Source organism: Suncus etruscus, chromosome 3 (assembly GCF_024139225.1).
Source record: "Suncus etruscus isolate mSunEtr1 chromosome 3, mSunEtr1.pri.cur, whole genome shotgun sequence".
In the NCBI taxonomy this organism is placed as follows: Eukaryota; Metazoa; Chordata; class Mammalia; order Eulipotyphla; family Soricidae; genus Suncus; species Suncus etruscus.
In genome coordinates this window covers 68,346,157-68,372,885 of record NC_064850.1, presented here as the reverse complement: position 1 = coordinate 68,372,885, position 26,729 = coordinate 68,346,157, and the positions used below count along the sequence as shown (strand labels likewise).

The following is a 26,729-nucleotide window of genomic DNA, read 5'->3' as shown; positions in this document are numbered from 1 at the left end:
TTATTTGTTTGTTACTGTTTTTGTTTTATATTTTGGGCCACACCTGGTGGTGCACAGGGTATACTCCTGGTTCTGTACTCTGGAATTATTCTTAGTGGGCTTGCAGGACTATATAGGGTAATAGAGATCAAACAGAGGTCAGCCACATACAAGGCACTCTACCCATTCACTGTACTCTCTCTCTCTCTCTGGCCTCTACAAGCTACTTTCTATCAGCTCCTACTGGTTTTGCCTATGTATGTGCCAAGAGACATATTTTGGACCTCAGTTCTTCAGGGAGTCCTTTGAAGTGATCTATTCTTTGGTTATGGGTTGAATGAGACCATCCTGCATAGAACTAGGCCTAAAGATAAGAGAAAACATGCAGAGATATGTGACCAAGAGGTCTGGCCAGGAGTACCACAGGGCTGTCATACTGAGCTAGTAGCTACATAGCTGATCTACACAGCCAGGCTTCATGAATTTAGCTGCATGTTCCTGAGACACATTTATCCAGCACACTCTAGTAAAGCCCCAAAAGGAGGAACAAATTCTAAACTTGGGCCAGAAACTTCAGTCCAAATACCAGCTCTGTCCCTTAACTAAGGATAGGGTTTGTAACCTGAACCCCAGTTTATCTATTTCCAGATAGGGTGAAATTTCTCTTTTGAAGGGTAGTAAGGTTGGGATGAGCCATGGGATTCTAGTGTCTAGCCTGGATTCTAGTGTCAGAGGAACTCCTACAATCTGAGGATCCTGGCATGGTCTTTATCCCTCTAGGCCTGGGCTTTCTTGTCTATAGAATCCTGGTCAAGGACTCATCCAGTCATCTGGGATAGAATTCAGTACACTTTTCAGGGTTCTGTAAAGCCTAAGAGTAAAATCAGAGTAGTTCAGGATCAGAAGCCTGAACTGTGTTCTCTCAGACGGGGTCAGCTATGACTCTGCCCAGAGAGTCCACTTCAAGCCCACAGATAGATAATGCCTTCTCTATTTCCTCCTACTTCCCGCTGGGCTGCTTCAGGCACCAGGAAACTGGCAACTAATTAGCCCTTGCCACAGGAGGAGACGCAGGTCACACTGTGTGCAGAAAGGTAACAGGGCTCATAACTAGCCTGCCTCCCATGCTAAGAAGCCAGGATCAGCCTCTACCCCCGCGTCCAGCTGTCAGCACTGAGGGCTGCTCTGAGTGACTTGGCAGTGCCTGCTGGGCCTCTGTTCTTGAAAAGTCTGTGGAGGGAGAGCGCTAGTGGATGCAGGCTCCTGACCTGAGAGGGAGTGACTGGTGTAAAGCCAGCGATTGACTCATGTCCACCCACCTTTGAAATAGGAGGGTCCCACAAGGCCCCAGGCTATTTCAACAAGAAGAGACAACCTTCCTTCTTGCTGAGGGATGCAATGAGCCTGACAGCAAGAGACCCTCTGTGGCAGAAACTGTTTTCTTTTTTTTCTTCATATCACAAAGCCAGACACTAAAATAGTGCCAGGCCTTGGTGAGCACAGCATTTTTCCACCACCATCACAGAGAATAGGCAGAACTCAAGGCCTTCCTGTGATTTTTCACCAACAAGTTTCTGGGCTGGAGACACTCCAGATGAGAAAAAAGTCAGGGCCAAACAATTCTGTCTGGAACCTGCTTTCCAAGCTCCTGTTCACCTAAAAGTTAACATTTTCTCTGGGAGCACATTCTGCTACCTGAGGATTTAGGTCCTGTGTGAGCAGCTTTCCATGGCTTGTTCCCACTACTGGCTGACTGAATTCAACCACTTAGTGGGTCCAGAGGCCCTTCATCCTGACTGAGGCAGGGAAGAGAGAGTCAGGGTAGACAGAAGGAAGAAGCAGGGCATGAGTTTTGGTTCTCCCTCCTTGCCCAGGTGACTGGTGCTGAAACCTTTCTGGGCTAAGCCTCAAGCTGACCACCAGCAAGACAATTTCTTGCCCATGGCCCTACAACTATGGCAAGGAGCTGAGAGGGAGGAATACAATGGTGAAGAATTCTCTACTCTGTCACTGTCAAATCATGGGCTTACAGAGAGAGGAGGGCATGCTCTTTGACCTGAAGGCATTGGATGCTGAGGATCGTGGGTCCTCAAGCTGGCAACTCCTCTCTGAAGGATTCACAAGGAGGTCACCTTGTTGCTTATTGATAGCCCCAGAGATCTTTTCAGCCTTCTGAAGGTCACAGACCCTGTGCTGCCCCTCAGAAGCTGAGCCACAGAAACCCCACTTCCTCCTAACCCAGAAGAAGATAAGTGGACCCCAGTGATTGTGACAATTTGATCTGAGTGCTCAGAAAGACACATACTACTGAGGGACATGTTGACAGCTATACGGATGATGGGAGGTGGGAGACTTGGTCATCCCCAGAAGTGGTCTATCGAAGGCCCTTCTCACAGTCCATGCACAATGCTTCTCTGGCTCTTCATCTCTCATGCATCCCCATTGCTCATTCCACAATATACAGAGCTTTGAGCAGATGGCACAGATGGCAAAGCCAAGGCTTACGGAAGCCAGGGCTCAGCACCTTCCATCTGGAGGACTTCTAAACTCACAAGTCTTTGGCCATGGAGAAGGGGCATGTCTTCCCAAAGGAGTCAACGCAAGTCTCGTTCAAATGAGGGATTCAATTAGAGTCTCGGATTCAAATCAGATTCAAATTAGATTCAATAGTATTCAAATGAGAATCTCTGAGGGAAGTTTTGAAGACTTGGAAATAATTGCAAACATCTCTTTTATGCACCTGAAGAAAATTAGAAAACAAATTTTCCCTTTCTTTTCCTTCTCATTTTGACAAAAATGACTCTATTTAGCCCATAAGCCTATAAGTCTTCACCGACAGTTCATAAAACTCCAGTCTCTCCATCATTCATGGATCCCCAGAATTAGTCCTCAGAGTGCTGGGCCAAGTATGAGAGCTGGTAGGGAACTGGTCTTGCCATTTCGCTTTTATCTTCAGGGAAGCGAATCTACAGCAAAGTGCTGGGCCTGCCCTGCCCTCTGCCTCCTGGGTAGACATGTCAGAACTGGGTCCAAGCCAGTGGCGGTGGGAGTGGAGCAAAGGAGTGGAGCAAAGGATAGGCTGAGAGAGCAATGAGTCCAGTTTCTCCGCCAAGCCCCTGTGATCCCCAGAGCCTGGGCAGATTGGGGGCCTCTTCCCAGGTCTCCTTTGTCACTGGGCTCAATGAAATGAAGGCAGCAGCTTTTTCCAAGTGGGCGGAAGCTCTGTCCCCACCCTTGGCAGGGGTGCGGTTTTGCATTCTCCCCCCAGGGCCCCAGGCATGTCTCTGCGGGAGGCCTTCCTGCCCTAGAGAGCAAACTCAGCTGAAAAACAAAATCTCAGCAGCAGGTGGGGGTGCGAGGGGTGGGAGGGAGAGAGAGAGAGAGAGAGAGAGAGAGAGAGAGAGAGAGAGAGAGAGAGAGAGAGACAGAGAGAGAGAGACAGAGACAGAGAGAGAGAGAGAGAGAGAGAGAGAGAGAGAGAGAGAGAGAGAGAGAGAGAGAGAGAGAGAGAGAGAGAGAGAGAGAGAGAAAGAAAGAAAGAGAAGCCTCTCCCCCAACTAGAGAGGAGTCCCTTCCCCAACATCGCCAGGGCTACAGGGCTGATGGGGGTGGGGGGACTGTCTCAGAAGGCTGGGGGTAGCCTGAGGCTCACAGCAAGGCAGGACAGAGCCAGCACAGGACATGCCATAGTCCTTGGCCACCCATGAAGGCTGACCTAGCTATAAGCAACAATCACCCGACTGAAAGCAAAGCATGATTTCATTGCCAAAGATCCCACTTATCAGGATGTTAGGCTAGGCCGGTGTCCAGAGAACCCTGGCTTCAGGACTGGCAGGTGGGCAGGGAGGTGCGCTGTTAGCTGCTGCCCTGTCCCTTCCCACCATCCCTGAAGATGCCTCCCACTCCCAGAGATTGTGGCACTCTTGCAGGGTAATTTTCCCAAAACTGTTCCTGTGAGTCAGGTTAGAGCTGGGGACCCAGTAGAAACTCCCCTTAGAGACCTGCATGGCTGGCAGACCTGCAACGGAGCATTCACAGATGATGCTTCCTCCAAGCTGCCAACCCACCTAGCCCACTGCTGCACCAGGAGAGAAGCTGCAGGAAATGTCAGGAAACCCCATGTCAGCTCTGAATCCTGCCTTTCCCTTCTGCGATGGGGAGGCTAGGGGAGGAGGTGAGGTAGGGGGAAAGTCTGGGAGGTAGGGAGAGCAAGTAGACTTTTTCCACATTTTCCCTATGGACCTCTCCCATCCACAGGTTCTCCCTGTCCCCAGGCAGTCAGGCATCAAGACTGATCACCTTTGTCCAGCTCAGCCATCAGCTTGGAGGGGCAAGACTAGTACCCCTGAGGAGGGGCTTGGCCAGAGTATGAGACCAATCAGAGTTGTGGTCCTGCAGAGTGCCCCCCCCCCCAAGCAACATAACCTTTGGGACTATGTTCAGGATCCCAGGCTCAGGTGAGCTAAGATAGGAAGAGAGGAAGGAGGCCAGAGTCTGGCAGATCTTCACAGACTCAGTCAAGTCTCTGCTTCTCTGAGCCTCAGATTCCCCCAGAGGGCCAGGCAGAGACAATGCCCCTGAGGACCTTGAAGAGGAATGCTCTTTCAAGTGTCCTTTAGAGCCCAGGGCCTAATTGTGTTAGAAGATGCTCAAGGAACTTCCACACACTTCTCACTCCTGACTTTACCCCAGCAAAGCCATGTTGGTGGGGTGCATAGAGTAGTAGCGTGTACCTAGGCTGGAGTGGGGAAGTCATATGGACTCAGCCCAAAGGGGGGTTTATTTCTGGGACACCCCTGTCCTTCCCTCCATGTCACATCCTGGCTGGGGGTCCCATCCACAGCTGTGTCTTCGAGAGTCTTTGCCATTCTTCAGAGCCTCTACTATATAGCTTAGAGCCCTTCTCCTCCAGAAACTGAAACACACTGGCTCAGTGTCTGGTGAGAGGGCAGCTTGGGGAAGAGTGGGAAGGAGGATGGAAAAGTAACCAGCACTTGTCATATCACTCAAGACCAGCACAGAGTAGGGTAGTGGTTGTGTGGCCCAGTGGGGCCTTCCTGCATCTCTAGTGTGCTCTTCCAGCTGTTAAGTCATGCCAGGAGTCCCCTTGCATGGGGACCTTGGACCTTGGACCTTGGACAGCCCTTTGTGGCCACTCCAAGGAGCCATCCCAGGTGCAGTAGGGCTCGCCTCTAACTTTGACTGCCAAGCCTAGGAAAATTAGCCCCAGCCTCAGCCTTGAATGAGTCCAGGAAGAAACCAGGATGAACATGGGGAGCAGCCCTGTCCACTGAGGCCTGTGGGTCCTTTTCTGAAATGAAGATTGAAGTAATAGTCCTCAAACCTATCTGGCGGTGTTAGGAGGGGTGCCAAAGATGCTCAGATTTCCCCATATTCATTATATGGCAGGAGGGACGAGATGCTGAGGAATGGAGTTTTCCATTGCAGTGTCTATGAGGTGACCATTTTCTGCTCTTGGCCCAAGGGGCTCTGGCCAGCTTTATCCCAGAAGACTTGAGCCCCATCTCAGCCATTACAGATTGGGCTGCATCCCAACTATGCCTGCCCAGGACATGGAAGCCCTTCCTGAAGGTCCCTGAGCCCAGGCTGTTAGACCTTAATAGGGTCCTCGTTCTGAATTACCCACATCTCACTGCTATAACTCAGTGCCATGAGCACCCCCTCTTTTTGTGGTTATTGGGGACACAACCAACTTCCAACCAAGTCCCAGGTGCCACAATAGACCTGAAGCCGGCATCCAAGCTTTCCTTGTCTTCTTCACTTTCTAGCAGTTCAAGTAGTGAAAGGTGCCTGCCCGCACTGGGTGCTTCCACTCCTCTAAGCTTCATTGTTGTAGGCAGCCCCTGGATCCCTTTAGCCATGTCTGTCAGTCTGTTCACAGGCTCTTTCCTGGGGATGAGAACCGCAGGAAACACCCCAGCAGGCACTCACTGTCACTTCTGAGCTAAGACATTGGGCTTCACCCGTCAGAGAGTCAAGGAAGAAAGGAGGACCCTGACCCGAGGGAGCAGTAGGGAAGAAGACCCCTTTGCCCACCCTGTGACTCAGGCTCCTGACTCCCAGGCTGCCTCCAGAGCTGAGTCAGCATCCCCGCCCCCCCCCCCCCCCCCCCGGTCATACACACACTCCCCAGCCTGGATCATTGAGCACCCGTGCTGGGGGGCTCCACTCTCAGAGAGTAAGCAGGAGAGCATCCCCCCACCCCCAAGTCCTGGCTACCTTGTAATTGACTGCTCCATTGGCACAGCACAGGAGATGGTAGGGTCAGAGATGATACCTGATGATACTTGGGACTGTCAGGAGGATTCCAGTCAGGCCTTTTTTTCTTTTGCTTTTTCTTGGAATTGGGTCACAAGGGCAGTGCTCATGGCTACTCCTGGCACTGTGCTCAGGGGTCACCCCTGGTGATGCTCACGGGACTATATGGGGTGCCAGGATCAAACCAGGGTGGGCTGCATATAAGGCAAAGGCCCTCCCCACCATATTATCACTCCAGCCCCATGCCTCTTCTCAGAGTAACTGTCTCAGAGGAACCTTCTAGGCTCTGAAGCGTGAGCCTTGGGAAGTTGTGAGTGCGTGTGTTATTATGTATGGGAGAATGTTTATGTGTATTTGCATGAATATATGTATACACATAGAAATACATAGAAATATGTAACATACTGCATATGTGGGTGTCTGTGTTTTTCTCTGAGTGCATGTGTGTTATATGTAATGTGTTTATATATGTGTCTGTCGTGTGTCTCTATGCATGTATGTGTGTTTCTGTGTCTGACATATGAGTCTGTATGCCTGTAGATATCTTTGCGCATGTATATGTGTCTTTGTGTCTGTGTGTGGTTTGTGTGCATGTGTCTCTCTGTGTGTATATACCTATGTGCATGCATGTATGCATGTTTCTGTGCGTATGTATGTGTATTTCTGTGTGCATGTGTTTGTATTTGTATGTCTTTATGTCTTTATGTGTAAGTGAATATATGTTTCTCTATGTGTCTATGTCAGTGTGTGAGTGTACATGTGTGTCCGCATGTCAGTATGTGTGTGTACATCTCCATGAGTGTCTGATGTTTGTGTGTGTCAGTGTATGTCAGTGTATGTCTCCGTGTGTGTCTGCATGTTCGTGCGTGTCAGTGTGTATGAATGTACATCCCCATGTGTGTCAACATGTCAGTACGTTAGTGGACATCTACGTGTATTTCTACATGCCTGTGTGTGTCAGTATGTGTGAGTCTACATCTCCATGTGTGTCCTCTTGTTCATGCGTTTTAGTGTGTCCACATGTATGTCCCTGCGTGTGAGTTTTCATTTCTGTATGTCTACATGTCTGTGTGTGAGTATGCATCTCCATGTGTTTCTGTATGTTTGTACATGTCAGTGTGCGTGAGTGAAGTATACATCTCCATGTGTGTCTACATGTCAGTGTGTGTCAGTGTGCATCTCCATGTGTGTCTACATGTCTGGGTGTGTCTCTGTGTATACATCTCTGTGTGTATCTGTTTGTTCATGTGTTTCAGTGTATGTCTCCATGTGTGTCCCCATGTTCATGTATGCATCCCTCTCAGGTGTAGGCATAGGCACCTTTGCTATGGAGATGACCCTGTGAGTACTGTGGCCTTGTGCCGGGCAAGGATGAGCAGGGCGTGGGTCATGGCAAGCCGGTTCCGCAGGCCCCACCTTGCTGGCTGAAGCTTAGTTTCCAAATGCGCTAATAGCTGGGGACACAGACATTCTTTAATCTTGGTCTGCCGGGCACATACCAGGCCCTGGAGCCAGGTTGCTCGTCTGGACAGTATAGCTAGAACCAAGTTGCCACCAGGTCATGGGGAGAGAAGCCCCCTGGATTGTCAGAGGTAGCCTGATGCTCCTGCCTTCTAATCACTTACCTGGTTTATAGTGGCACTTCAGTGCCCATCAACAGCCTGAATCACAGCACTGATTCCCAAGGTGGTTCAGCCTGCCCTTAGGCTGAGACCTGTGCAGGCCCAGCCCTGTTCTAGGCCTGGCAAAGGATCCTGTGAGCTAGGGAATCATCGAAACCAGCATTAGCAGCTGGAGCCCAGAAGACCACAGGCCACTGGATGAGAGAGGGAACCTCAGACAGCTCTGGCAGGTCAGGGAGAGCCTGAGAGGAGACACTGTTCAACTGGTGAGAGATGGTGGGCTGGAGCAGCTCCTCAGGATGGTCAAGAGGCTGAGTAAAATGGGCGGTAGTCGCACATCAAGGCGTGGAGGGCGGGAAGAGATGAGTGGATAGTCAGGGTGGGGTGGGAAGTCCAGAGAGACACTGCAGATTCTCAAGCAAATGAGAGCTTTGTCTATGCAAGGTCAAGACCACCACACCATAAGTAGGAAAGCATCAGAGCTTGGAGGCTGGGTAGGGGGCTGGTGGGGCCCTGAAATAGTCCCTGATGAGCAAATGAGCTTCAGAACTTGGCCTGGAAAGGGAAGAGCAGAGAGGATTCTTGAGGAAGGACAGAAGGAGTGTCTTCCCAGGCCAGTCCATAAGTGTGGGCCAAAAGACCTTCTCTTCTCTTCTCTTGAAGATCTAACACTACTTAAATCTTAGAGGCTCTGCAGTGTGGGCTCCTGATCTCTGACTTGGTCATCTCAGAAAGTCCTTGTCAGGATGAGGGGTCTTGGCCTTGAAGAGCAACTAGATGGAAGGCAGGGGTGGGCATGGGGACAGATCTGGGGGTCCCTGAGTGGAGGGGAGTGAAATCCCACACTCCTCCAAGAAGGAAGGGAAGCAAAGAATCAGGGGATGAACTCTGAGATCCAAGTCATTCACAGAAAGGGCAAGCAGTTTCTTGCTCATAGCAGCCCCCTCTGGCCCAGTGTGAATGTGGGGTCCAACTTGTCTCCTAGAGCTCCTGGCATTCCAAGTTATGTTTTTCTACTTAGACACACCTCAGGCTTCCCCACTTGCTGTTCAGTCCAACCCAGTAGCTGTTCCCAGAGGAGTTTCTGGTGTCTGGAATGTTCCATCTATGGTCAAGCACCTGAGGCTGAAGTTTCCCAGGGAGCAGAGCAGCCAGACAAGGGCTATGTGTGCGCCTGTCCTTTGTATTCAGAGCAGAGGCACTGCCCACAGATGTTATCTGAGAGTGGGTGTGTGCTGGGACCAACTGGCAGCAGTCTCCACCACCTACCCTGGACACCTGTGCGCACCCCCACAACTGCCTGCTGGGACCTGGCCAGGAAGTGGGTTGGAAGGGTGGCAGGTGAATGTTCCTGCTCATCACATGATAAGGAGGTATTATTGGTCTTTAGGGCCAGAAGACCAGGACCCAGAAATTTCAATGCTTGGGCATCACCTCAATGAAGAATCTGTTATCTGCTAAGAACTAAGAGCTCCCTGTAAATACATACACTCAGCTCACAAAGACAGGCTTCCTGGGGTGCCCCACTGTGTAGACCACATTTTCCAGGGGCTCTGAAGCTTATAGGGGTGTTCTATGACAGGGAATGAGACTATAGGGGGCCTCTGAATCCCAGAATGTACCCCTTTCCTGAGTTGTTCTCACTTCCTCATGGGACAACTTGTGAGTATAATGCAAGTGAAGGAGAACTTTCAGCCTGGTTCTAAAGCCAATTAGATCTCAAAGAGAGCTCAGAGAGTCAGAGTAGTCCCCACAGGGCTGCCAACTCCATCGGAGTTCTCTCAGCAGAGACCAACATAAGTGTCCTGTGAGCAAAGTTCAAGGACAGACATGGCAGTTCCAGGGGCTAAGTTCCAGCCAACTTACAATCAGGCCATGAATTAGTCAGGGCTTGAGCCAGATAGTCGGGCTTCTAAAAACAATGGGTCTGTGAGGAACATCTTTGTCCAGGGGTGTGAGACCAGAGCCACCATTTCAGCCTTGAGAACACTATTTTAGCCTTCAGAAGGAGAGTCACAGGCTTGGATGGTAGCCTTGGAGGGGACCTCAGGCCCCTTTGGAGATGCTCTTGCTCTTCCTGGTGATGGTTGTCCTGTCTCAGTCACCACAACACAACTTCCAGCAGCCAGGACATGGGTATGGTTCCTAGGAATAATCAATGCCACCCATTGTGTCTGGGAAATGCAGTACCACTTGGGTGTCTCTGCCTCTGTACCATGTCTCCCCCCAGGATTTTCCAGGTGCCTCATGCCCCAGCCTGCCATCCTGGGTCCCTGTGTGCTAAGTGGGGACAGTGTATGTGCCTGAGCACCTGGAATATCCAAGGTGCCATCCAGGAAAGCTGCAGAGAGCAAGAGCTTAGTGTTGCCCTTGCATGAACTCGGCCTTCCTACCAAGGTACCACCTGCCTGTAGAGTCTGCAGAGGTGTGGCCACCCACAACCAAAGCAGCACAGGTCTGGAATGGACTGTGTAGCTTCTATAGGGGACACAGTGCATGCAGTGTATGCCAAGGCTCCTGCAACGGCCACCCCTCCTGTCTGCAATTTTTCCCTCAGCAGCCCATCAGCTGTTCTCTTTGGAGGAGGTTGGTTTAACCCAATCTGAAGAAGCAAAGTGCCTGCCCAGTCCGTGGTGGGCCATGAGATCCCCAATCAGGACAGATAGTGGGAGGATAGAACTCTGAGTGCGCATGTCTTCAAGCGGGGGCTGGGCTCCAGCTTGTTTTCTGCTCCTCAAAACTGTGGAGATGAAAGGGGACCTGGCCAAGGTCTGGTTTCTTCCACTCTGCCTGGCTGGACTACCAGGTACCTAATGACCTCACTATGCATGCACACACACACACACACACACACACACACACACACACACACAAAAAATCACTGAGTCACATAGAGTCACACAGACATGTAGTTACATACTCAGTCAGAGAAACATGTACAGACACAACCATATGCACTAACAGACATAGTCATATAGACACAGTCACACATACACACAGAGACATAACACCTCCATATAGAGACATACTCTTATACATAGTCACACATTGAGACACATTCATATGCAGTCACAGATACAGAGACATGCACACGGTTACACATAAAGTCACTCATAGAGACATATATACAGTTACATATAGATCCATATACACACATAGAGACATACACACCAGCATTCACATATAGACACACATTGAGACACACATTCACACAGATATACTCACACAGACACATCCCCTCAGCATCTCCACACAATCACAGTAAAACAGGCTCATTCACAATTGCAGGGTCACTCTTCCTTAAACACATTTTCACTCACACTCAGGGTGGACCAGCCAGACTCTGGACCATGGGCTGGGCCCAGTAAAGGTGACCCCAGTTGACTCCTCTGAGGATCTGTTTTTTATTTACTTAGTATATTGCTTCTCAGACCCAGGGATCAGTTGAAGCAGGCATCGAAGAAGGCCGGGACAGTGCCTGGGAGAGCAACCAGGAGCATCCAGAACTGCTGTACATAGCTCCATCTCAGCCTCTGGGGCCTGATTCTCAGCTGTGTTGACACAGCCCTGGGGACACCTCATAGGTTGACCTTTTCCTTCGGGACTGACCAGCAAGCACCCACTGCAGAAGTCCAGGAGCAGAGCCTCCCTATAACTCTCTGAAGGGCTCCCTCTTTATCCTCCCTGTAGGAGGATGAGCTAAGGATATCTCAGGGGATAAATGTTCGCAGTCCGGGCCAAACCAGAACACCTCCCTGAGAACTGGGAACCCCCTGACAGGCTTTAATGGAGCTGCTACATCAGGAGGGTGCCTGCAAGTTGGTACAGGAGCCATAGACATAAGCCACAGCTCTGTTCTTCTAATTCATGTGACTGTAAGGAAGTCCCACTCCTCTGTGCCTTCCTCTGCCCCCCTCTTCAGACAGAACACGTGAAATCTGTATTCATGACATTCCAGCCTCCACAACCTTTCACAGCACTACAAGAGTCTATACTGTATTTCTTTTTTTTTCTTTTTTCTTTTTCTTTTTTTTTTTTTTTTTTTTTTTTTGGTTTTTGGGTCACACTCAGGTGCTCAGGGGTTACTACTGGCTCTGTGTTCAGAAGTCACTCCTGGCAGGCTTGAGGGACCAAATGGGATGTCAGGATTCAAACCCAGGTCTGTCCTGTGTTGGCCAAGTCCAAGGTAAATGCCTTACCACTGTGCTATCTTTCCGGCCTCAAGAGTCTGTATTTCATGTGTTGCTTTGGTTTGATTTAGGACCCACACTGGCGGTGCTCAAGGCTCACTCACTCCCAACTCAGCTTTTGCCCAACTCCCATGAATGCTCTGGGAACCTCATACACGCAAGGCCAGTGGTCTACCATTGAGCCACAGCCCTGGTCCCCAGAATTGGGCATCCTAGTGCCTGAGATGGGAAAGAGGTCCCAACTGCTGAGGGTTTTTAATCCATTTGAGTGGTACCTGCACATACAAATGTCCTGTCTCAGATGTTAGCTGAGGCCCCAGCACTGCGAGGCCTGGAGACTCCTCAAAAGCCTGGGCAGAGAGTTGTTTCCTTGGTCAGTGGGTTCCCCAAACATAGTCCACAGCCTTAAACAAGCTTCCCCTTCACCCACAGATGTACAATGGGACCCTGAAGCGTGAGACAGACAACAGGCGCTTCAGTTCCTACAGTCAGATGGAGAACTGGGGCCGGCATTACCCCAGGGCTGGTTGCACCACCACTGGCGCAGGCAGTGACATCTGCTTCCTGCAGAAGATCAAGGCCAGTCGCAGCGAGCCAGACCTCTACTGTGACCCCCGGGGCACCCTGCGCAAGGGCACGCTGAGCAGCAAGGGCCACAAGACTGCCCAGAATCGCTATAGCTTCTACAGCACCTGTAGTGGCCAGAAGGCCGTCAAGAAGTGCCCGGGCCGCCCACCTTCCTGCACCTCCAAGCAGGACCCAGTGTATGTGCCGCCCCTCACTTGCAACAAGGACCTGTCCTTTGGCCACTCCAGAGCCAGCTCCAAGTGAGTCTGGCACAGTGGGAGGGCGCGAACTGGTGGGTGGCAGGTGCTTCAATCCCCTTCAAGGCTATAATGACATGGAGAGAGGGCTTCTGGTCCCCCTGAATCCCCAGAGTGTAGGGGAGTGTGTAGGGAAGATGGAATCCAGATACCACAGTGGAAACAATACGGGGGTTATGGCAGCACTTTCTTACTTGTGGCTGCTTCTGCTGTGTGTCCCTCATTCTATCCCTATCACCCCAAAGGGTCTCCCAAGCACAGCCAGGAGTGATCCCTGAGCACAGAGCCAGAAATAAGCTCTGAGCACTTCTGCAAAGAATTAAGTGTCTAAGGGCCCTAGTAAGGGGCAGAGGAGGCTCCTTAGGGAAGGTTGACTTGTGGGGCGGGGTTACCCCATATGTTCCTCCAGCAGGAACCTCAGCAGGATGGACACTGGGAAGAAATGTTAGTTCTCAGGCCTCCTCAGTGTTGCTTGTTCAGAAACCTTGGGAGTTCAGTGCCAGAGTATAAAAAGCACCCCACTCCCCACTGTAATTCTATGTGAGTTTGGGACCCCTCTGCCTTCAGCAAGCAGCAAGGCCTGTGGGGAGGTGAGTTGTGCTCTGCTCACTCCTGTGGACACCAAGAAGGATGGACAGATGCACAAAGTCAGAGGCCCTGGTACTGCTGAGCACCCACAGCTCTGACTGCCAACTGGAGCATCAGACGCAGGGGAATTGAGGAGAAATCCTGGCTCCCCTGAAAAGGGAAACCCGGGGCCACAATGTCAAAGAACTTCAAGCTTCATCTTCATGATGCTGTATGTCCCTGCACCCTCTCAGCTATTCTTTATCAGCCATCAAGAGCATTTGCTGCTCATAGTTTGCCCATCATCTGCCTGGGGCCTGCCAAACCAGACTGCTGTGCAGGCAGAGGAAAGGCCTGAGCAGGAGAGCACCAAAAGCTTTGTTCCCCTCTGCTCTAAAGCTCACAGCCCCTTCCAGGAAGGACCTGAGTTCCCTAGGAGGAAACATTGAGCAGACATTAAGACCTGTACTCTGGGTGTACAGGCGCCTCCCTTGGCCCTTTGCTTTGTGCAGTAGCTGGGCCCTATTTTTAAGCCTAAGGGCTGGAGAGAGCCGGAGCAATGTAAAGTGGTTTGGAGAAGAAAGAGTTGGCTGAGAGCAGCCCTTGGCTGAGGCTGGAGGCAGGTCTAGGAAAAACATGTTTTTTTGTTTTTTTTTTTGGGGGGGGAGTAAACTGCCACATAATGGTGGCATTGGCTGACAGGTCCCAGCTAACAACTGCTTCAGTGTGAGGTGAGCCAAAGAGCCCTTCCCCTTGGGGATTTTTTCAGAATCAGGAAATCATTGGCATTCATTGAGTTCCTACACTGGTGAGACAGAAGATAGGAGGTTCATAGGAAAGAAGGGGAGAAAGCCTGAATGCCAGGAGCATTTCTCATAGGGTAGCGTGGGGTCTGCAGGGCTGCCCTGGTCCATGGGGAACTGACCTTAGGGGAATACAGGCAGGTGCACCATCAGCCTGCTTATCCATTTTAGGGGAGTTCCAAATAGGAGGGTCCTTCCTGAGCAGTCTCACAGATGTGGGGCTACAGCTAGAACTGGGAATATTGGAGGGAACAGGTGTGGACTGAACTGCAGACTGGGGTGGAGAGAAAAGAATCATTTGGCTGTGCAGACCTGTTAGGGAGTTGGTCCAAGAGGACAGAAGCTACCCAGATCATTAGGTTAGAACATGATGGTTTTACTTCTGCAACTCAAACAGAAGTTGATGGTCAGTCATTTCAGGAGTTGAAATAATACATAGGATATGCCCTTAGCTATGAGTCTAAGCAGTTTGAACTCAAATTTGCAGTACAGAGAAGCTGCTGTTGGGAAAAGCATAAGCAGGGAACAATAGTAGATGGAGGAGCCTGGAGAATAGTTGATATGAGGTCTCTGGCCACAGCAAATGGGGGAAGACCATAAGGATAGATGGAAGGAGGAAATGGAAGAATTTCTGTGGAAGAAGAATTATATCAAGGAATGCAGGGATCAAAAGGAAGAATTAGCTTTCTTTGGGAAATGAGGAAAGGAGAGGTAGGTGGATGGACTGAATGATGAGAGGATGACTAGATGAGGAGATGGATGAAGGGAGGGAAGAGGCCTAAGGAGGGTTGGAGGATGGATGGAGAGAAGGGGGAAGAGGGGCAGATGAATGGTGCATGGAAGGTGGAGGGAGGAAAGTTGGACATGTAGGTGATGGATAGAGGGAAGGGTCATGGATGGTGGATAGGAGAATTGAAGGGTGGATGGAAAGATGGACAGCGGATGGATAGTAGATAGGAGGAGAGAATGGTGGTGGTGAATCGATGAATGGAAGGAAGACAGTGGTGAAGGGATGAAGGAAACTGGTGCAGGAAAGGCTCATAGCTCATCTGTGTTTCCCAGGTGCTAGGCAGAGTCATTGGAGACCCAGGGGAAGAACAGCAACCCCAACCCTGGAGAGGGTGCTGACTCTTCTCAGTGCAGAGGGACCCCGAACTAGAATTCTTTTCAGAATTTTTGGTCATGTTCACAGTGTCTTTCCCTGGCCTCGGGTGTTCTCCACGGGGTCTATGACTATAAGGGGAACGCCCCTGGAACCCACTTCTGCGCCTTCCCTGCAGGATCTGCAGTGAGGACATTGAGTGCAGCGGGCTGACCATCCCCAAGGCAGTTCAGTACCTGAGCGCCCAGGATGAGAAGTACCAAGCCATTGGCGCCTACTATATCCAGCACACCTGTTTCCAGGACGAGTCTGCCAAGCAGCAGGTAACAGGATCCCCGTGCTCCCAGCCTTCCTTCCAAAGCCTAGAACTCCAACTAAGATGAGGTTTTTGGCAGTGGCCTCTGCCTGGAGTGAGGAGTATGATGGGTCCACAGTACAGTGGTGGGCACCTTGGTCAAATGTGACTCCCAGAAGAGCAGAAAGCCCTAAAGAAAGTAACTGCCCCCAACCTCCTACCCCCCCTTCTCTCAGTCTTCCGAATCATGATCCTCCCTCTGACCAGGCCCCTGTGGTAGAGCAGTGAGTTTGAGGGAGCCCCACATATGGCTGGTGGTGAGGGGGATACCTGTAGGGTCCCGGGTCAGCCCGAGACAAGGTGCCAGGTTTCATTTATATCTAGATGTGTTGGCTGCAGGAAAAGTCTTCCCATGGAGCAGCCCCTCCTCCTACCTGTACTTAGGTCTATTTACTCCAACTAGAGGGGATACCAGGGCTCAGGGGCAGCAGCACCCAGCTAGGGTGCCCAGTGAGGGCCTGCCTTGGCTTGTGATAGGACAGGCCTTTAGCCTGGCCCACAGCCTCCATGGCCAACCACTGATTTCCAAACACTGAATCAATGTTAACTTGCCCAGTGTAAGCCTTGGCCTGAGAATGTTCCCCAGGCATCTCCTCTTGACAGTGTGGTACCCTGTCCCCAGGTCTACCAGCTGGGAGGCATCTGCAAGCTTGTGGACCTGCTTCGCAGCCCCAACCAGAACGTGCAGCAGGCCGCAGCTGGGGCTCTGCGCAACCTGGTGTTCCGCAGCTCCACCAACAAGCTGGAGACTCGCAGACAGAATGGGATCCGCGAGGCTGTCAGCCTCCTGAGAAGAACCGGGTGCACAGAGATCCAGAAACAGCTGACCGGTAGGGAACCAAGCCATGAGACCAGCTACAAAAGCAGGACCACAAGGAGCACAGCCATAGGGAGTTGATCCATGGGGAGCCAGGCCACAGGGAACCAGACAAGGGAAGCAAGGCCTTGAAAATTCAGTCAGGGACCCAGTCAACAGGGAGCTAGACCTTGGGGAGACCATCTATAAGAAACCCAGCCACAGCTTGGGATCTTGGAGCCATCTCCCCAGGCAGCACCAGGCTAACATCCGCAACATCCTTGTACAGACTTTGGGTTAGTGGGTGGCATCTAGATGTGACTCTATGTTGTACACATTTGGTGACAGGGATCAAGATCCTTGTGCGGAGAGAGGGCAAAGGCTGGTGTCTTGCAGTCCATCTGCCTCAGGTCCTGTGGCCTTCAGGTTACAGTTATGAGGTGAGAGGGTGGCTTCTGGGGTCAGAGATGATGGATCTTCCCTCTATAAAACATACTAAGCATTTGGATGGGGACCCAAGAAATAGAGTTCACAAGGACAACCACAGACGTGAAGACCAGAAGAGCAACATGGGCAGTGTTTTCTGGAATGACTTTCAGATGCATGGTAGAAGAGTAAAAGGGCTGAGTGACAGTTGTGGGTAGGGCACTTTGATCCTGAGCCACCCAGGAATGATCCCTGAATGCCAGTAGTAAGCCTTGTGTTCAACTGGGCAGACAGGACAGAAGTTTCTGGGTACTGGCATCTGTATGAAGAGCAGGGGCATTGAGGAGTTTTGTGTTCACTGCCATGTGCACAAAAGCGCTGGACAGAGACCTGTAGAACAGGCAGTATGCCTAAAAACTACTGTCCCATCCATGGAGACGCTGAGCACATGGGCTGGCAGCAAGTTGAGCATAGCTAGGGGTGGGGGCTGTACCCCCGGATTCTCTCTGAGCCTGGCATGCTACTGTCCCCACCCCAGGGCTGCTCTGGAACTTGTCTTCCACTGACGAGCTGAAGGAGGAGCTCATCACTGATGCTCTGCCTGTCCTGGCTGACCGTGTCATCATCCCCTTCTCCGGCTGGTGTGATGGCAACAGCAACGTATCCCGGGAGGTGGTGGACCCAGAGGTCTTCTTCAATGCCACAGGCTGTTTGAGGTGAGAGGAAGGAGGCAGATGTGGATCTTCCCAGCCACACACACACATACACACACACACACACACACACACACACACACACACACACACACACATCTGAAACTGACTCAGGCACCTGGGTCCCCTTGGAGGGGCCTCCCTAAATTGGTCAGGAATCTAAGAGATTGTACCTAAATATCCAATCTGGGTATTAGTTGCTGCCCCTCTTCACCCCCCAAGTCATTTCTTGTCCTATCTTGAAGAGCTTGTCTCCTAATGAGTCACTTCCCTGCTGTGATGCTAAAAACCATTTGCCACATTCATTGGTATGCAGATGGCTCTGCTTCGCCCAAACTTTCCTGAGTCCCATACCAGGGTGGGGCCATGCCCCTTGGGCAGCTGTAGAGAAGGGATCTAGGTGTGCTTATTCCCTGAGAGAGGTTTACAAGCTGGGGGCAGGTGCTGGTTTGGAGCTGGAGCTGGAGAACAAATTCCCTTTAGGGTCAAGCCTCACTCTAAAAGGAGTTGTCTTCTCCCAACATCTTGGAACCTCCAGAAAGTGGGGAGGGAGGGTGCCGCTGGTGAGGGTGTCACTGGTATGCCTTCCCATGTCTCAACTTGTCCTCCTCTGTGCCAGCTCTCACGAGAGGCAGGGAGATGAACAGGTGGGTAATTAAGGACTTAACAGGGGCTGGCCGGCTGCTGGAAGCAGGTAGGCAGAGGGGTCCGCATTGCTGGGAATGAGTTCCTGCATGGCACAGCATTCAAGAGGAAGGGCAATTGGTGCCTGGCCCTGCCTCCTTCTTAGCTGCATTGCCCCAGTACAGTTCCTGAACCAGCTCGCTGGCTCTTCCTGAGCCCAGAAAGAACCCGGCTGAGGACTGCCAATTCCCACTCAACTTGCACCCTCTAGTGGCAGGAAGTGCGTCTGCTGCCCGGCCATCCTAAATTACTAGCTAGGACCTTAGAGCATGGGACTTTTCCAGGAATAGAGGCATTGACAGATTTTCTTCTTTCCTTTTCTTTTTTGTTCCTGACCACTCTATTCCTTTTCTCTCTTCCTTCCTCCTTCTCCTCTTCCCACAACTTCCACCCTTCACGTATCCTCTCCACTCTTCTCCCAAACTGTTCCCCCTGCCTCCTCCATCCATTTGCTCCCTCCTCTGCCCCTCCCTGCACCCCTCCTCTCTCACCCTTCTCCCTGCATCTCTTCTTTCTTATCTCCTCCCTGCACCCCTTCTCTTTCCCCCTTCCTCCTGCACCCCTCTGGCCCAATGCAGGAACCTGAGCTCAGCTGACATAGGCCGCCAGACCATGCGGAACTACACGGGGCTCATTGACTCCCTGGTAGGGTATGTCCAGAACTGCGTAGCTGCCAGCCGTTGTGATGACAAGGTGAGGTTGTCTGAGGTGACCCAGAGGTCCCATGCACACAGTTCCCCTCCCCCCCCCCCCCCCCCCCCGCCATGATTCTGGCACTTCTCTCTGGCCTCACATTTTCCTTCCTAGACTCTACAAGGCTGGTTAGCACTTTCTGTTTTGGGGTGAGTTTTTCTTTTTGGCTTTTTAGAGTCAGACCCAGTGGTTGCTGCTCAGAGCTTACATCTTCTCAGTGCTCAGGGATCACTCCTGGTGGGCTTGGTGGGACCGTATGTTGTAGTGGGATTAAATCTAGGTTGACTTCATGTAAGGCAAGTGCCCTTCCCACTATACTTTTGCTCCAGCCCAAAGGTCAGCACTTTCTGGAAGCCTTAGAGCATGGTCAGATGCCTGAGCCAGAATCTAGAGACAGGCCCACAGAGGGTAGGGGCATATTTGGGTGCAGAGCTAAAAGCCAGTGGCCTGAAGTGCCAGAATGGCTGTGGAGGCTGTTCTAGGATGGGGTGCAGGGGTTATTTAATGTTCTGCCCTCTGTAAACTCACAGACACACACAGAAACAGAGACAGGACAGAGCAGAGTCTCCAAGAAGGTGGGATCCCACCATTCCAGGGGACAGGGCTCTGATGACTATTGCAAGCCCTGAGAAAGGACTTCTGTGTCCTCCTTCATCCACTGGAGGTGACAACAGGGCCTCAGGAAGAGCCTGAGGAGTTGCTCAGCCTGGTGCTCACAAGTTACAACCCCCAAAAGCAGAATAAACTTACCCTCGAGGAACCCTGAACCCTCTAGCTCGCAGCAGGTCCAGATGTCCTGAGCCACAGGCTGCCCAAATCCTCACTCTAGAGTCCACTTGAGACCAATGGCCACACATGGAGCAGCAGTGGGGTGTGGGGGCTATAAGCCCGCTTAAAAAGGGTACACCTGGGCAGAGGAAAGTAGTGTGGGGACTGGGCAGCTCTGATCCTTGTGTTAATGAGTCCTAAAAGCGTATAGGCCAGGCCAAGGGGCTGCTCAGTGGTCCCTTCTCTCCAGCAGCATGTGTTCCCCAACTGTTGTGTCCTGGGTCCTGCGAGTTCCTCTCTGTGACTCATCCTCCTGCTGAAATAAGTGTTTTCATTTTACAAGTGGCCAAGGCTTGAAGCCTGGACCTTTCCCCACTCTCTATGAGTAAATGGCAGGATAGGGAGGGTTCCCAGTCAGGACAGGGACTGGCTGGGTGGCCGCTATTCCAGAGGAGCAGCCCAGGGGTCTGACAACACCCCTTAGTCCAGGCAGGAGAGGAGCCCAGGTGCTGAGCAGAGGCTCATGCCACACCCTGCTCTGCCCGCAGTCTGTGGAGAACTGCATGTGCATCCTCCACAACCTCTCCTACCGACTGGACGCTGAGGTGCCCACTCGCTACCGCCAGCTGGAGTACAATAACCGCAATGCCTACACGGAGAAGTCCTCCACCGGCTGCTTCAGCAACAAGAGTGAAAAGATGATGGTGAGTGGCGCTGGCCGGCATCCTTCTGTCTGTCCATGGGCCCCACAGACCACAGGCCCACCTCCCACCCTCACCTCCTTGTCAAGTCCAAGGAACTAGGCCCATATCAAAGCCTTGGCCCTAAGTTCCCCCTTTGCACCCTAAGAACTATGAGTAGGGGGACTCCTGTTTGCACACAGAGGGATTTCATGGTCCAGGAAGAGCTGAGAATACCCCAGAAACCTGAAGTTCCAGCCCTAGGCAGGCCTTGGTCTCTCTCACTGTACACGTAGTCAAGAGTCACCTTCTTCATTCAGCCTGGCTCCTATGGACCCTTTGAATATCCCAGGCTCTGGGAAGAAGCCCATCAGGCCTCTTCCACGGCTGTGGACTGCCCAACAGAGTCCAGAGTAACTCAAGACCAGGGTTTCACTCTAGGAAGGCAGGACAGGTCCACAGCAGGCATTAAGGAAAGGGCATGGTACAGTGCAGCCCAGCTCATGAACACGCCCATGGACATGCCCCTCCAGGAACCTGCTTGATCCCTGAGGGCTGTAAAAGGGAAACAGAACTATTAGAGTTCTTATCTTCACTTTGCCCCCCTTCGTCCGCAGAACAACAACTACGACTGCCCCCTCCCGGAGGAAGAGACCAACCCCAAGGGCAGCAGCTGGCTGTACCATTCAGATGCCATCCGCACCTACCTGAACCTGATGGGCAAGAGCAAAAAGGATGCCACCCTGGAGGCCTGTGCAGGAGCCCTGCAGAACCTCACAGCCAGCAAAGGACTGGTGAGGACCCGCCCCTGCCCTGCCCATTCTGCTGCTCCATGATCTCAGGCCCCCTGCTGACTCCTTGGGCTCTGATGGGCTCAGGGCAGGGAGGGGCAAGTGAAAGTGCAGACAGAGTTGGGGGTTGGTAAGAAAGTTATAGCAGAAGCCAGAGAGGTGGGGAGGCCCGATACAGATGGGAGGGCAGGACAGAATAAGTACGGCTATCTGAGGTCTGTTTGCATCCAAGAAATGTGTAGCAGGGGCCACTGTCCACCGAACCTTGTTGACTTAATCAAAAGGGAAATGGGTGGAAATGAAATGAACGGGAAATGGGAAGACTGGACTAGGGGTCTTGGAGAGCTTCAAGCCTGCCTAGATCAGGCCACAACCATCAAGATCCAGTAGTCAGAGGCTGGCTGAATTGCTTGGCCCACCACCCTGCATTTGACTCTTTGTGTGGATGCCACCTCCTGGTGCCCATCTCTGCCCAGGCAAAGTGAGGGAGGTGGAAGGTGGCCTGTGTATCCTGTGGCTTCTGTGAGTCAGGTTCTGCTGGGGATGTTAGAAAGGCACAAAATGGATTTGGAGTTCATAGGTTCTGAGCTCGCCTGGGATCAGGGATGGGGGGGGGGTCAGAAAGTGAGGTTCTTTGTCACCATGGTATTTGTATTTTCACAAATGGAAAGTTTTTGTGTCTCTGCTAGGGTAGCAATAGAAAAACTGAGAGGTTGGGGGGATTATTTGTATAGGGACACTCCCTCCTGTCCTGCTGGCCTTGTTGCTGGAAGCCAGCTCAGGCCTCATTCAGCCCTTTCCCCACAGATGTCCAGTGGCATGAGCCAGCTGATCGGGCTGAAGGAGAAGGGCTTGCCCCAGATCGCACGCCTGCTGCAATCCGGCAATGCTGACGTGGTGCGCTCTGGCGCCTCACTCCTGAGCAACATGTCTCGGCACCCTGTGCTGCACAAAGTGATGGGTGAGCAGACCCTGCATCAGGCCTGTGTCTCTGCCTCCACTAGATGCTCCTCGGCAGGCAGACACAACATTTCAACCAATATACGCACATACACTCAACACACATGCACACATCCAACAACACAATACACATAACACACAACCCAACACACACCACAACATCATAACACAGTACACCCATCATAAACAAAGCACACAGCACAACACACAATACAACACATACCCAACACCCACACACAGATACACACAGATACATGGACATATAGGTAGACACACTGGCGGGCACACACACTTTCTAGAGCTTAGTGCAAGGGTACCCTCTAATGTTACCCTTAGAGGCAGGGCCAGCTGTCAGGAGGAGGAAACTGGACTGAAAGAAAGTGGCTGGGTGGGGGTCACAGTAGCAGGGCGTTTGCCTTGCATGTGGCCAACCCCAGATAAACACCGGTTCTAATCCTGGCATCCCATATGGTCCCCCGAGCCTGCCAGGAGCGATTTCTGAGCACAAAGCCAGGAGTGACCCCAAAACCCAAACCCACATAAAGAAGGTGATTGGATAGGGTGCGGGTCCCTCTGAGACCCAGAGCATGGGGCTGGAGCTGGATTGGAATCTTCTGGGCATTCCTTGTGTGGAGCCAGACTGAGAGCAGGCAGGGACAGTGGCCCTAGTGAGTCGTACTCAGCTGTCGTCCTGACTCTGCTACCTCTTCTTCCCCAGGAAACCAAGTGTTCCCAGAGGTGACCAGGCTGCTCACCAGCCACACCGGCAACACCAGCAACTCGGAAGACATCCTGTCCTCTGCCTGCTACACCGTGAGGAATCTGATGGCATCGCAGCCGCAGGTGGCTAAGCAGCATTTCTCCAGCAGCATGATCAATAATGTTCTCAACCTGTGTCGCAGCAGGTAGATGGGGCGGGCTGTGAGGGGCAGGCACTGAGATAGGTGGAACCAGAGGAAAGGGGGCAGAGCACTGAGATGGATGGAGGAGTGGTCTTTAAGGGGCAGGGTGGTCCCAGAGCTCACCTCTCAGTTTCAGCAAATGGGGAGCCAGGAGAAGGCCCTAGAACAGTGCTGGTGTACCAGGATGATGGAGGCTACTACAGAGAAATTGTAGAAGTCTCTAGAGCTAAGGCCCTCATAACAATCAGTGGGCAACACAGGGGACCATGAAGGGTTATGAGGGTTCTGAGATCCGGGGGAGGTGGGCACAACAGACCGAACGTGAGGACACTTTATGTGCACCTTTGGCAATTTCTTGCCAAGACAAGGATGGTGGCTCAAGGGGCTCAGAGTGAGTGAAGTGTCCCTAATAGACACCTCTAGGGGTGAGGGGCTCTGGTCCACTCTGGGTATCCCAGAGTTTCTAGATGTGACAGTGAGAGGGAGAGAAGCATACTTCTCCACAAGCCTCACCCACTTGCACTCCTGCCCGCCTGCAGTGCCTCACCCAAAGCTGCTGAAGCTGCCCGGCTCCTTTTGTCCGACATGTGGTCCAGCAAGGAGCTGCAGGGAGTCCTCAGACAGGTAAGGACCCCAACTAAGCCCCTGAATCAAGAGGAGGGAGAGGGAGGGAAGAGCCTGGGGCACGACTCTGGAACGAACTCTGCTTGGGTCTCATCTGGGCCTCAACTAGAAAGATGTGTGGGGACTGAGGTCAGGAGGTGGGTGAGGAGCTGGTGGGTACACTAAAGGCAGACTAGAAAGCATTGGGGAAAGTCTCAGCTGCAACAGAGGTCTGGGCTAAAGAACAGTCACGGGTTCACAAGGGCTGGATTGAGGATTTCAGATAGAAGTAACACCAGGCTAGGTACAGTGGGCCCTGGTGCCAGGTACAGAAGTTCTGCATATCACCTGGGGGTGGGGACACAGGATCCTGTCCTCTATCCTTCCCAAGCCCTCAGACCCTTTTCTGGAGCTGCCAGTGTGTAGACAGAGCTGAGGGGGGTCCCTGCAGATAATGGCATGGAACCTGGGGAGAGTGGCTCAGGTCCTGGGGCTGCTGTGGCTACGAGAGAACCATGGTATCTGGTTGACCTCTGGAATCTGCAGAGGAAGGGGCCAGGAAGGAGTGTGCGTATGGAGAAATCGCAGAGAGAAAGACAAAATGGGCAGGAAGCTCGTGCTGTAGGACTCAGCCCAGAGCTTGGGGAAAAGAGGGGCCAGCACATCCTCCAGTACTTAGGGGATCTTCTGTAGTAAGAGGATACTGTGGGGCCTGGAATTGCTTCGGCCCAAGGCTCCTCTGACCACCACTATGAGGGTGAGAGAGTAAGGAGAGCTTCTTGGAGCTGTTCTAGGGCCCAGCTAACCCCCCAAATGTGGGTAGAGCCACACCATATAAGACTCCTGTATAGCTCCAGGGAGCCGCTGAGTTACCACATGTCCATCCAGCTGTAAGTGGCCACCACCCAGGGCTGTCTGTGGCTGTTCCATCCTGAAGCATCCAGGCACCTTTGCCTTTCTTTTGGGAGGGGTCTAGCCATAGCCAGGTGGGCCCCCTGCCTCTGTCCACCCTGCAAGTCCAGGAATGAGACTCCAGGGTGGGCCTTAGTTAGGAAAGGACCCAGAGGATGACTCTGCTCAAAACTCTCAACCAAAAGCCAGGGCTTCATTAGGGACAACTTCCCTGCCCTCACCTATCCCCAGGCCAAGCCCCAGGCCAAGCTTCACACTAGCTGCTGGAACACTGTTCCCTCAGGTCCAGGAGAATCGAGCTGGCTCCAAGAGCGGGAGGTAGGGGTTTCTTCTGCAGGACCCCTCCATACCTGCAACTGTTCTCATTTGCTCCAAAGCATTTAGAGAGCCCCTATTATATGCTGGGGAAGTGACAGAATCAGGGCTGCACATGTGGCCTAGAGTGTTGTGGCTCTGCTTAGGACTGCAGGGTATCCAGTCACTGGTTGGGGTGGATCTGGTGGTCCATTAAATAATCTTGCTAGCACCAAGAGACCAGCAAATCCTGGTAGTGGTCCAGGCCCCCCAGCACTGCTGAGAGGAGATACTATGGAAGGAAGGAAGGGAGGAAGGAAGGAAGGAAGAAGGAAGGAAGGAAGGAAGGAAGGAAGGAAGGAAGGAAGGAAGGAAGGAAGGAAGGAAGGAAGGAAGGAAGGAAGGAAGGAAGGAAGGAAGGAAGGAGGGAGGGAGGAAGGGAGGGAGGGAGGGGGGAAAGAGGGAGGGAGGAAGGGAGGGAGGGAGGGAGGGGGGAAAGAGGGAGGGGGAAAGGGGGGAGGAAGGAGGGAGGGAGAGAGGGAGGGGGAAGGAGGGAGGGAGAGAGGGAGGGAGGGAGAGAGGAGGAGTAAAAAGGTTAAGGAAGGGAGGGAATAGATGGGATAGATGAAAGAAGTGGAGAGTAATGAAGGAAGGAATGCAGGGAGGAGGAAGGAGAAAAAGAAAGAAACAGGAAGGAGGAAGAAGAGAGGAGGGAGGGAAAGAAGCAGGAGAGGCAGGAGTAAAACTGGTTTCTACTCAGGAGTTAATGGGGCTGCAGGTGGTGAGAAGACAGTTCGTACCCAGAAGCCTCTCAGCACAGGCCAGCCCCACCCCAGGGGTTGAAAATTATCTGGTTGGGCTGGAACAATGCTTGGTAGAATGCTTACCTTGCACATGGCTGACCTGGGTTTGAACCCCAGCGCCCTATATGGTTCCCCAGAGTACACAGGAGTGATTCCTGAGAGCAAAACCAGGGGAAACCTTTAATCACTTCCAGTAGACCCAAAAATTAAAAAATTAAAATAAAGTAGAGGGCATGTCCAGCCCTCCAGCCCTAACACAGGTTAGGAAGGAACTTCCCACTCACTGAAGACCAGCAGGCTTGTCTATGTGCAGGTGAAAGCAATTTGAACGCACCTATGTATCATGTTATGAGGGTGCTTCATGGGGACCAGGGTGCTGCTTGGGGGGGGGGGGTACCCATGGGGAGCTCCATAAAACTCCCCAGGACACCTCATGCAGCTAATACTTCCCCCCTGCAGCACGGCTTTGATCGGAGCATGCTGGGACCCTTGACTGGGGCCAACAGTCTCAGGAACTTCACCTCTCGATTCTAAGAAGAGATGCCCAGGCACGCGTGCTTGCAGGTGAGACTACACAGGTGCAAACACAGTACACATGCACATTTGATCACGCGCGCGCGCACACACACACACACACACACACACACACACACACACACACACACACACACACACACGGCCCCAGGGGCCACCAGGATATTTGCAGAAACTTTATTCCATCCCAAAAAGGGGACCCAGTTCTGCTCCCCAAAGACAGAGAAGCAGCCTCTGGACTGGCAGACAGACTACCTTAGGCTGATGCAAGGGGCCTGAGAGCTGCAATGGCCAATGCATGATTGAATCAGCAGGTATTGTGCCGCCACAGACAGAGGGAGTATCAGCAGGCCAAAGGCCTGGGCAGGACCATGTGGTACAGCTGTAAAAGTCACACATAGCACCCCTCAGGGACAAGCCAGTGAGACTATACCCCCAGATACACCCAG

At 52.2% G+C, this 26,729-nt stretch overlaps 1 protein-coding gene across 1 annotated transcript in view; it reads left to right on the top strand.

Annotated features, from left to right (window-relative positions):
- PKP1 (plakophilin 1) overlaps positions 1–26,280 on the top strand; it is a 42,329-nt gene extending 16,049 nt beyond the window's left edge. The window contains exons 3-13 of the mRNA XM_049770629.1: positions 12,503–12,897; positions 15,545–15,689; positions 16,344–16,551; positions 17,482–17,659; positions 18,919–19,033; positions 20,350–20,505; positions 21,099–21,275; positions 22,080–22,233; positions 22,951–23,137; positions 23,674–23,758; positions 26,206–26,280. Of these exons, the coding sequence (XP_049626586.1) occupies positions 12,503–12,897; positions 15,545–15,689; positions 16,344–16,551; positions 17,482–17,659; positions 18,919–19,033; positions 20,350–20,505; positions 21,099–21,275; positions 22,080–22,233; positions 22,951–23,137; positions 23,674–23,758; positions 26,206–26,280 (1,875 nt within the window). The remainder of the gene's footprint in view (positions 1–12,502; positions 12,898–15,544; positions 15,690–16,343; positions 16,552–17,481; positions 17,660–18,918; positions 19,034–20,349; positions 20,506–21,098; positions 21,276–22,079; positions 22,234–22,950; positions 23,138–23,673; positions 23,759–26,205) is intronic.
- Positions 26,281–26,729: the final 449 nt, after the last annotated feature.